This window comes from Macrotis lagotis, chromosome 1, assembly GCF_037893015.1.
Source record: "Macrotis lagotis isolate mMagLag1 chromosome 1, bilby.v1.9.chrom.fasta, whole genome shotgun sequence".
NCBI classification, from domain to species: Eukaryota; Metazoa; Chordata; class Mammalia; order Peramelemorphia; family Peramelidae; genus Macrotis; species Macrotis lagotis.
Window position 1 is genome coordinate 62,352,581 of NC_133658.1, and position 12,015 is coordinate 62,364,595.

Consider the following 12,015-nt stretch of genomic DNA (forward strand, 5'->3'; position numbering starts at 1 on the left):
CCTATGATTTTTACTAGCTTAGGCAACTCTCAATTGAAGGAATTCTGTCAGTACAGGACAGTACTAGTCTTAGGGCAGGTTTCTTTTTTTTTTAAAACCTTTTTTTTTTTTCGGTCATGAACACCCCTCCCCTTCACTGGATATCTCTGGTGAAGTCTATGGATCCCTTATTGGAATAATGTTTTTAAATGCATAAAATAAAATATGTAGGATTACCTAGAAAATCAGTTAGATTAGAATACAGTTATCAAAATATAAAAGTAAAATAAAATAAATCCATAAACCCCAGGTTAAGATGCCCTGTCCTTCAGAGTTTCTGACGATTTTGAGAGATTAAGTGATATGCTCAGAAATCAGAGAGGCAAGTTGGTGTACAGGCAGGACCTGAACCTGGGTCATCTTGGTTCCAACAACAGCTCTTTGTTGACTATGCTCCATTGCCTGTTTGTGAAGTAGAGAATGAAAACCAACTCCCTCCTTTAAAGGTATTGGGAAGATTAAATTGTGGACCATTCTGACTTTATGAGGGAGTTATGACTTGTTCCCACTCTGTGAAACAACCTGTAGAGGATTCAGCTGTTAAGCAGATTTTTGGTGATTTGATTGTCAAGACACTTCTAGTATCTGTAAGGGACCTTCCAAGAATTACAGAACCAGAGTTCAGAGGTACCTGGTCTGTTTGCCACTGGAGGCAGCCCCCATCCTCACTCTCTCTCATACATGCACACCTAAAGTCTTACCTAGTGTGATCTCATACTCATTCTTGATGGAAGACAACAATGGCTTGTAGGTTTTGAAGTCCTCTATAAAGAATTCAAAGATTTCTCTGTAAGGCTAGTGAAAAAAGAGAGAAACAATAAACCATGGAGGGAAAGTCAAAGGAAGATGACTTGTCCTATTTCTACCTCTCTCTTAAATGCCCTTAGTAAGTGGAAGAGATGACTTCTTCAATCTTCACTTCCATTCCCTGGGGCTCTAAGGCCTCAGACTCTAAGGCCTCTTTTTTGGGGGGCAAGGCAATGGGGTTAAGTGACTTACCCAAGGTCACACAGCTAGGTAAATTATGAAGTGTCTGAGGTTGAATTTGAACTCAGATCCTCCTGACTCCAGGGTCGGTACTCTATCCACTGCACTACCTAGCTGCCCCTCTAAGGCCTCTTTTCAAGCTTCACCATACCCCTGAGCAGACCTGAGTTTTCTTCTGGCTCTTCCATCATTCTCAGTTTAGAAATTGGGCAAGGGACTTGCCCTCCTCTCTAGCCCTCTCTGTTTCACTCTCAGGTTTATACAGGATGATCTCTACCATCTCTTCTAACATCCTATGAATCTCTGACTTCTTTTTGACTCTTCCTTCTTCAAACACAAATTTCTTTGATTCTGAAAGATGCATGGATACCATTAGTACCATGAACATTTTTTTTAAAAACTGTTTTTCCTATGTGTGTTTGTGATTTGTGTTATCTCTCTCATCCATCTTTGACTCTAAGATGTTAAAAGGTAGGGATATTATCCTATCAGGATGTAGCATGTAAATTTGGCCTAAACAGATTATTCTGGAACTGCTCCTGGAAACTTTAAGGGTGAGAAACACTGTTGTCTCAGTGAAGCCTAAGAGAAATACAGAATTCTTGTAATCTAGTAGGAGACTTCAGCATAAGCAAAGAGTTCAAGTTCATCATTGGACAGATCAGGAAAGGTTCAGAGGGGGAAGAAACTTTCTTGAGGTCATACAGCTAACCATAGTGTTAACTAAAAATCAGCTAAGACTCAATGATGTGTTCTTATCTGAATGGGTCTAAATAGCTGGTCTCTAAGCAGTTAAGTTGGATGATTGACTTTGACCCTGTTTCTTTCCACTCATACTGACACTATCTTGTGTATGGTCTGTCTACTTCCTGGGGTTTTTTTTGTTTTGTTTTTTGCAAGGCAATAGGGTTAAGTGACTTGCTCAAGGTAAGGCTGGATTTGAACTCAGATCCTCCTGACTCCAGGACCAGTGATCTATCCACTGAGCCACCTAGCTGCCTTTCCCCAGGCCTCTCACCTAGGGAATGCACTCTCCTCTCAGAATCACTTTTTCCAGGCTCAGCCCATGTGCCACACCCTCCGGGTCTCCCTATTCCTTCATGCTCTTTCCCTCCTCAATCCAACATTTATAAGCTTAATCTACCTTCTTCCATGAGAGTGCAAGATCTCTGGGGACAGAGTACTCAGACTGGCCTTTCCTGGCCAGTCATTTGTGGGCTTGTTCTTGGGGTCCCCATCTGCTCTGACCTGAGGATTTGACTCCAAGCTAAACCACTGTTGGCACTGAGCAGAGCGGAGGGCTTGGGCCTCCCTCCCACAGAGACCCCCTTCTCTAGTTCTGCCTGGGGCAGTCGCACCTGGAGCTTGAGCTCCTGAGCATTGACTTTTGTCATATCCAGAAGGAGCAGCTCTTTCCTCAGGTAGTTTTCTAGTTGTTGCAGGTATCGGGGCTTTGCAATCATGTGCGCAGCCTTGTCTTTGGCCCTGTGGGAAACACCAGGAGGAGGTTGGCTGAGGGAAGCCTGGCTCAGTTTACTTTTTTTAGGAAGGGACAGTTGTCTCCCTTTCCTGTTTTCCCAGCTGTGGGGATGTGCAGAGAATTCAGAAACCATCCCCTGGATGAAAGGGCCAGAAAGCCAGCCCAGCCATGCTGGAGGACCAGGGGAAGGCTGGGGGAAATCTTCCCTGCCCTCCAGAGCCCCTGCCAAGTTCAGAGACCTGCCTTTCCAGGGAGTCCCAGAAAGAGTTCCAGAGCTCCCATCAGGGAGTGCACACATGAACATTCACACACACACATATACACACACGGACATGTGTGCTGGAGCATATGTACATCCATGTGTGCCACTGACTGTGAGTGCATGTGCGCATGTGCTTGCTTTTGCACACTTACCCTGTTGTATCGGTGGTTGAGCAGGGTTTCCGGGTCTGGAGGATAGCTTGTGCACTGGCATATGCAGGCCATGAGGAGAAGCGGCCACCCACAGAAAAATGAAGAAGCTGAGAAAGAGGGTCAGGGGGGAGGGTGCACTTGGATGAGCCCTGGGGGCTCTTGGGGTCTCCTGACTTCTGACTTCCCGGTCCCTGCCTGGGCTGGAGTCTTAGGAGAGGGGGTCGCTGGATGGTCCCCACTGGGAGGTGGGCTCCTGTGAGCCATGGAGTGCTTCTGCTGAGCCTGAGTCCTTAGCTCACAGCACCACTCAATGCATGCTTGTTGAGCAGTGGAGTGTGAGGAAATGTGGTTATACCACTACATTCAGGGACTAAGTCCTGGATTAGAGGCCTCACTCTCACACAACTAGTCTGTGACTGTGGGTATGACCTCTGGCATGGGGGCATGGGGGCTCCTTGCCAGAAGCAGCCTGTATATACCACAGGGGAAACCCCCTTGCTCTGAGGTCAGGCTGAACCATCAGAGACTCCCTTAACTGAGATGGAGGAGGGGATCTGAGAGTCTAGCCTGGGCCCCTGAGCCTGTCAGCTCTCTGTGGAAGGATACCTATGGGAAAGATCCACTTACCGGAGTTTTTCGATGCTGAAAGATCTTAGATTTTTGAAGATTCTTAGCTTCTGGGAGAAGTTTGGTTGTGCTTACTGAGGAAACAGCAGGATGTTCTCTGAATGTGAGAAGAAGGATAAGAGCCTGTCATTGGGTCTAGAATACCCTAGACTTTTGTTGAAGAGAAATTTAGAACCATTAGTGGGATCCTCCACCCAATGGAAAACCAAGTGTCCAGGCACCTCCCTTTCTTGCCCCAGTCTACTCTCTCCTGGAAACCCTTTCCTTTTGCCGCCAGCATTTTGACCTGCAGGTCTGCCTACCCCTACTACTGCAGGACAAGGTGTTCCTGTCAGCCTGCTTGATCATTCATTTCCAGGTGTTTTAGCCTCCAAATAAAAAGAGACAATAAACCAAATGGGGCAAGTGGGCAGATGTGGCAGTGATGATGAGGTGGCCTCTAGGGGAAGAAAGGGGGAAAGGGATCTTTCCCCAGAATTTCCTGAAGTCTCAGGCAGTTACTGGTTGAGCAGTAAAGGAAGGATGATGGGATGAAAAGAGCTTGAAGTTCCAGTATCTGTTTTTTGGTTCTGGGTCAGTCTTTGTAATCATGAGTCCTGGTCATGTCTCAGTACTAACTAGGTAAGTAACTAGAACTTTGGGACACAGTAAGTATTTAATAAATGTTAGTGACCAAGGGACAGCTAGATGACACAGTGGGTAGAGCACCAGAGTCAGGAGGACCTGAGTTCAAATTCAGTCTCAGACACTTACTAGCTGTGTGACCCTGGGCAAGTCATTTAACCCCAATCACCTCAATAAATAAATAAATAAATAAATAAGCAAATAAATAAACAAACAGATCGATAAATAAATAAATAAATGAATGACTGTTTTGTTGACTGATGGGAGCAGGGCAGGACAAGTTACTGGGACCAGACAGGCTAAGGAGAGGAGCATGTTATATTTGTGCCCTGGGGAGTTTGGAAGATCTAGTCATTGCCCTGGCTCTTTTCTTATATGTAGCAGTATGATTGAAGCAGAGTCCCTTGATGACAATGATAATCCTCGTCCTATCAACCTCAAAAGGATTTGTTAGGAAGGTGCTTTGTAATATGTAAAGCTAATTTAAAAAATGAACTATTAAATTGACAATGATTAGAAATTTCCCTCATAGAATCTTGCTCTCAGGATTCTCAAGATACCTCCCCAAGGTTGGCCAAGGACGGTGGGGAGCAGCCTCAGGCCTGATGATTTCTGCCATGCCAAGGTTCCATGAATGGTCTCAACACAGACCATCTGTCCTTTCTGAGGACCAACCTTGCTAAGTGGGTTTTTTTTTTCACCCTGTGCAGCCTTTTCTCTTTCACCAGAAACACGGGCAGAATAACAAAGTGCTAACAATCCCTCTCTACTAACAGTTCCTAAACTATTAACACTGTTCATATGTGAGATCCTTTCCTGGTGGCTGAGACTGGATCATAAGACCCCAGGTCTTAGAGGTGGAAGGGGGTTGGACACCATTTATTCCAATCCTCTCATTTTACAGGTAAGGTACTGAGGTCCAGGGAAGTCAAAGGACTTGTCTGAGATCATAGTGGCATGCCATGAAGCCAAACCTCTGACCTGAGGCAGTGTTCTCTTCATCTAATCATGCTCAGTTATTTTATTGGAGAAATATCGGCTCATTTTAGTTTTGTCACTAACAAAAATAAACTTGGAAGAGGAAGTTGCAGCTTAATGGGGGTTCTTTTATCATATATACCCAGAGCCAACCAAAAATATCATTTAGTTATTTCATTGAGCAATGTTCATGATAAACAGTTAAAAAAAAAAGAAAGTGAGAAGTAGCACGGGGGGGGGCAGTTAGGTGGTACAGTGGATAGAGCACCAGCCCAGGAGTCAGGAGGACCTGAGTTCAAATTGGGACTCAGACACTTAATAATTGCCTAGCTGTGTGACCTTGGGCAAGTCACTTAACTCCATTGCCTTGCCAAAAAAAAAAAGAGAAGCAGGGTTGTTTAGAGGATAGATTTGGCCTCAGAGCTAGGAGGATCCGAGTTCAAGCCTTAGCTTGAAGTGACCCTAGACAAATTATTTAACCTCTCAGGACTCTAACAATAAATACTAGCATTTCTAGAGGGCCTACTATGGGCCAGGAAATTTAGAAATATCTCATTTTGATTCCAATAACAGCTTTGGGAGGTAGGGGCTATTATTATCCTCGTTTTACCATTGAGGAAAGCTAGGCAGACAGAGATTAAGTGACTGGCCCAGGCTAGATTTGAACCCAAGGCATCTTGAGGCCCCATGCTCAATCTATATATACTTTAACATTTGATGACTTTGTTGTAAAAGGAACATAAGGGACTTCAATGAAAAGCAGGCAAGGGGAAGATGGCAAAAGCTATTTTGGAAAATACAGTTCAGGAATAATCAATGAGAGGTCAGAGATTTGCAGCAGTCTGAAATATGTTAACTTCTAAGGGGACAGGAAGCCAAAATGGAGGAAGACAGGCAACAATCCAGCTGAATTTTCCCAACAAAACTTTAAAAAATTCCTCAAATCACATTTTGGAGCAGCAGAGTCAACAAGGTCAGAGTCATTTTTTTAATTTAAATTTTATTTTTTGAAAGATTTTATTTATTTTGAGTTTTTACAATTTTTCCCCTAATCTTGCTTCCCTCCCCCCCATCCCCACAGAAGGCAGTCTGTTAGTCTTTACATTGTTTCCATGGAATACATTGATCTAAGTTGAATGTGATGAGAGAGAAATCATAGCCTTAAGGGACAAAAATTAAGTATGAGATAGCTAAATTACATAATAAGATAACTTTTTAACAATTAAAGATAATAGTCTTTGTTCAAACTCCACAATTCTTTTTCTAGATACAGATGGTATTCTCCATTGCAGATATTCCCAGATAAGGTTTAACTAGAACAAGAGACAATTATGGGTATTCAATTCAATTTAGTCATTTTTCAGTTGTGTCCAACTTTACATGACCCATTTGGGATTTCCCTGGCAAAGATCTGGGGTGCCATTTTTTTCTCCACCCCATTTTACAGAGGAGGAAACTGAGTACTGAGTGACTTGCCCCAGTATCAGATAGCTAGTAAAGGTCCAAGGCTAGATTTGAACTCCTAAACATGAGTCTTTCTGGTTCCAAGCCTAATGCTATAGCCATTGCACCTCCTAGCTGCCCCTTTTCTCTGATATACCAAGCTAGTAATTTCCCAGTGACTACTTCTTCCTTTTCAAAGTACATACAAAGTGTTTAATAATTGATTCTATAATTTTGCTAGGGATTGTCATCAAGTTTCTAGAACCTCTCTCCTCTTTTGTTTTGAATGTTAGGGCAATATATTCTTTTTCCTGAGTCATCTGTCACTTCTCTTCAAAGGATTTCCAGAAAGCATATTTGTGATTGCATCTATCTGGTAATTCTTGGTATTCTCTGATGTAATTCTTTTGGATCAGGTGCACTCTTTTTAATCTTCCCATCTATTTATTTCTCTTTTTTTTCATTTTTAACATTTTGCTTTCCAATTATATACAATAATAATATTTACCCATCATCTTTTGCAGGGCTCTGAATTCTACAATTATTCCCCCTCCTCCCTTCCCTCCCCCCAGAAGGCTGACAGTCTCTACATTGTTTCCATGCCATACATTGATGTATATTGAAAATTATAAGAGTAAACGTAAGAATAAACATAAACCCCACCTCTCCCCACCCAAGAAGATGGGGAACCTCAAGAATAGAGAGAGAGAGAGAGAGAGAGAGAGAGAAATATACTTTAGTCTGTGTTCAGATTTCAATGTTTCTGTCTCTGGGGTGAGTTGCTTTCTTTATCATAAGTCCACCAGAGAAGTTGCTTCAATATTCCCACAGTTGCTATTATAGCTGTCCCTCCACTCTATTCCTCCCCACTCTCATTTATTCTATTCTCTTTCTCTCCTTTCGTCCTGGCCCTGTCCAAAAGTTTGTATCTGACTACCCTCTCCTTCAATCTTCCCTCTCTTCTATCACCTATTTCCCCCCTTCTCTCCCCCCCATTCCCCCCATCCCTCCCTTTCCTCCCATCTTTCTCCAGGGCAAGACATATTTCCTTCCCCTATTAAGTATGTCATTTCCTCTCTGAGCCATTTCTGATGAGAAGGAAGGCCCACTCATTCCCCCTTGCCTTCCCCCACTCCCCTCCATTGAAAAAAATCTTTTCTTGACTCTTAGATGAAATCTCTCAGCTTCTTCAGCTCCTTTTCCTTCCTCCCAGTACTTTCCCCCATCGCCCATTGACTCCATACCTTTACCACAACATACCATTATATTCCGCTCCTTCCTATGTCCTGCCTATATATGCTCCTTCTAACTGCTCTTATGAGAAAGTTCATATGAGTTATCAGTATCTTCTTCCTGTACAGGAATACAAACAGTTCAGCATCATCAAGTTCCTCATAGTTAGTCCCTCTCTTCCACTCCCTCTATGGTTCACCAGCATTCTGTACTTGGAGATCAAACTTTTTGTTCAGCTCTGGTAGTCTCGATAGGAAAGTCTCGATAGGAAAGTTTGAATGTCCCATTTCATTGAAAGTCCATCTGTTCCCCTGAAAGAGGATGTTCAGTTTTGCTGGGTAGTTGATTCTCGGTTGTAAACCAAGATCTGTTGCCTTCTGGAATATCATATTCCAATCCCTAAGAGCCGAGCCCTTAATGTAGATGCTGCCAGATCCTGTGTAATCCTGACTATGGAGCCTCAGCAGCTGAATTGTCTGTTTCTGGCAGCTTTTAGAATTTTCTCTTTGATTTGGGAGTTTTGGAATTTGGCTATAATATTCCTGGAAGTTTTTCTTTTGGGATCCCTTTCAGAGGGTGACCAGTGAATTCTCTGGATTTTTATTTTACCCTCAGCTTCTAGGATCTCAGGGCAATTTTGCTGTATTATTTCTTGAAAAATGAAGTCTAGGGTCTTCTCCTGGTCATGGCTTTCAGATAGGCCAATAATTTTTAAATTATTCCTTCTGGATCTGTTTTCAAAGTCGGTTGTTTCTCCAATGAGATATTTCACCTTTTCTTCTAATTTTTGGCTTTTTTGGAAGAGTTTTATTTCTTCCTGATTTCTTGCAAAGTCATCAGCTTCCCTTAGTTCCATTTTGCATTTAAAGGAGTTATTTTCTTCAGAGAGCTTTTTTATCTCCTTTTCCAGCTGGCCAATTCTGCTTTTTAGGGCATTCTTCTCCTCATTTGCTTTTTTGTTTTGCTTTTTCCATTAGGCCTAAATTGGTTTTTAACATATTATTTTCTTCAGTATTTTTTTTGTGTATCTTTCACCAAGCTTTTGATTTGGTTTTCTTGATTTTCTGCATTGTTCTCATTTCTCCTCCCAATTTTTCCTCCATCTCCCTTAATTGCTTTTCAGTCTTTTTTGAGCTCATCCATAGTCTGAGACCATTTTCTATTTCTCCTGGAGGTTTTGGATACAAAAGCTTCGATTTTTGTCTTCTGAATATATGTTTTGATCTTCCATGGGACTAAAGTAATTCTCTATGGTTAGATCCTTCTTTTCCTGTTGTTTAACTCATTTCCTCAGCCCAAGACCAATTTACAGTACTTCCAAGGCTTTGGGGTTGGTTTTTTTGGGACACCCCACTGGGACCTTTATTCCTCCAAGGTCTTATGCTCTCTAGCCAGTGCTTTGATATGTAGATGACCACAGCATTGCCCTCTGCCCTGGGGCTATAAGGCAGGATCCAGCTATCTTAGTATGGAAGCCCAAACTGAAATATGTGAGTGTAGGCAAACAGCAGAGTTCTACCCCAGGGAGAGCAGAGAAATCTCTGCAGACTTCCCTTACCATCTCTGGGGGTACAGGCTGCTTCCTCCCAATTCTCACTGCAGGTTCTGAGGCTGGTGCTCCTCACTCCACACTCACACAGGTGCAGCAGAGTTCTCTCCCAGCCCCTTCAAGCTGTTCTATTTTTTTTGAATTACATGTAAATTTTTTTGGTAAGATTATAATTTCCACATTTTTTCTACCTCCTTTCCCTTCCTCCTTCCCAAGAAAGTGAATAATCTGACATAGGTCATCAATGTAATGTACCATCATGTTTAACATATTTCAATATTAGTTATACTGTAAAAGAAGAATTGGAATAAAAGAGTAAAAAATCATGAGAAAGAAAAAAGCATAAAACAAATTTTTTAAAAGTGAGAATAGTCCGTTTTGATCTGCATTCAGACTTCATAGTTCTTTCTTTGAATGTGGATGGCATTTTCCATCACAAGTACCTGAGAATTGTCTTTCATCATTGAATTGTTGAGAGGAGTTAAGTCCATCACAACTGATCACCACACAGTACTGCTATAACTGTGTACAGTGTTCTTCTTGTTTTGCTTACTTTACTCAGCATCAGTTTATTTTTTCTGAAATCCACCTGCTCATGATTTTTTACCAGACAACAGTATTCCAGAATGAGTCATTTTTAAAGGCTAAGACATCCTGAGACATTGGAAAAAGAGATTTCTGACTCTGGAGTGGGACCTGGTCCAGAGTTCGGCAGGAACATCAACAGTGGGCTTTGGAGGCTATGATGGTAGCAATGACAGCAGCAATGGCAGCAGCAACAGCTTTGGGAGCTTTTACCCTAAAGACAGTAAGGGAAGTCAAACAACTGGCCAATTATTTGCTAGCATAATGTGCATGTGCAGGTTTTTGTTGCAGTTCCAGGAAAGAGAAGAGGTCTCTGTGGTCAGTTCCTGGCCACAGTTCCAAGGCCTAGAAGAGCACCAGCCATTTGTGGCTGGAAGGAAGCAGAGGCCCCTTCTGGGTAAAGATCAGAAAGCAAACCAGGACAGCAGTGATAACTTCTCTGCCCAGATCACATCACCCTGGAAGTACCAAAAACTTGCAGATCCCCAGAACTAGCTCTGAAAACACTAGCATGAAACAGTGTCTTCCCACCCACAAGTGAGCAGAACCCAATTTTAACATAAAGTTCAAAGGCAAGAAATAGGATGGAAAAATAAGCAAACAACAAAGAAAGGGGGCGGCTAGGTGGCGTAGTGGATAAAGCACCGGCCCAAAGAAAGAACTTGGCCATCAAAATCTATTACAATGGAAAAGAAGATCAAGACTTAAACTCAGAATAAGACAACAATGAGAAGATGACTATAAGCAAAGTATCAAGGAAAAATGCTAATTGGATCCAAGACTAGCAAGAATTTCAGGAAGAGTTAAAGAGATAAAAGTGGTAGAAGGAAAAAATGGGAAACGAAATGAATGTGATGCATGAAAATTATGAAAAGAGAATTAACAACTTGGTAAAAGAGGCACAAAAATTCATTGAAGAAAAGAACTACTTAAAAAATAGAATAGACCAAGAGGAAAGGGAGGTACAAAAATTCACTTAAAAAATTCCTTAACAATTAGAATGACACTATGAGACATCAAGAAACAAAACAAAGTCAAAAAAATGAAAAAGAAATAGAAGAAAATGTGAACTCTCAGAAAATTACCTGACCTGGAAAAAACAGATCTAGTAAAGACAATTTAAGAATTATAGGACTACCTGAAAGGTATGATGAAAAAAGAAAAGATCCTAGAAAGCATATTTCAAGAGATTAAGATAGGAAAACTGCCTTGATATCTTAGATCCAGGGAGTAAAGTAGAAATTGAAAAAAAAAATTCTCTAATCACCTCCTGTGATTAGATAACCAAACAAAAACTCCCAGGTATTTTATAGTCAAATTCCAGAGCTCCCAGGTCAAGGAGTTAAGAAGAAATATTTCAAAACAAGATTTAGTGATTCCAAGTTAAAGGACCAGAAGGCTTGAAATATAATATTCTAGAGGGCAAAATAGCTAGGATGATAATAAAAAAAATTACCTGCCCAGCAAAATGTAGTATAATTCTTCAGGTGAAAAAAGTAGACAGTTAATGAAAGAGGACTTTTATACACTTTTTTTTTTGGCAAGGCAATGGGGCTAAGTGACTTGTCCAAGGTCACACTGGTTAAGTAATTATTAAGTGTCTGAGGATGGATTTGAACTCAGGTCCTTCTGACTTCACCCAAATGCTTTGGTTTTTATATACTCGATGAAAAGACCAGTACTTAATAGAAAAGCTGACATTTAACCACAAGACTCAAGAGGCATAAAAAGGTAAACAAAAGTTTCCAAATGGAAAGATGATACATGTAATTCCTAAGAACCTTGTCATTAGTAGAGCAGTTAGAAGGAGCCCTACATAGACATAGGGTTTATGTATGAGTCAATTACAATGGGACAATTTTTAAAAAATGAAGGAATGAAAGAGATGCATTGGGATATGGAAAAAAAGGTAAACTGGGGAAATTTTTCTCATATAAAAGAAACTTTCTTTCCATGATCCTTTATTACATGTAATTTTTATTGCATCATGATCTAAGAAGTATGCATTTATTATTTCTGCCTTTCTACATTTGATTATAAAGTGTTTATGCCCTAG

At 41.3% G+C, this 12,015-nt stretch overlaps 1 protein-coding gene across 2 annotated transcripts in view; it reads right to left on the reverse strand.

Annotated features, from left to right (window-relative positions):
* TSNAXIP1 (translin associated factor X interacting protein 1) overlaps window positions 1-12,015 on the reverse strand; it is a 35,356-nt gene that overhangs the window by 13,799 nt on the left and 9,542 nt on the right. The window contains exons 2-5 of one of the 2 annotated variants that reach the window (XM_074202185.1): window positions 3,548-3,644; window positions 2,921-3,027; window positions 2,385-2,511; window positions 741-834 (exon numbers count right to left, since the gene is read on the reverse strand). In XM_074202185.1, coding sequence (XP_074058286.1) covers window positions 741-834; window positions 2,385-2,511; window positions 2,921-3,027; window positions 3,548-3,644 — 425 coding nt within the window. Of the gene's footprint in view, window positions 1-740; window positions 835-2,384; window positions 2,512-2,920; window positions 3,028-3,547; window positions 3,645-12,015 lie in introns of those variants that run through there. The other variant, XM_074202190.1, reaches the window with a different exon arrangement.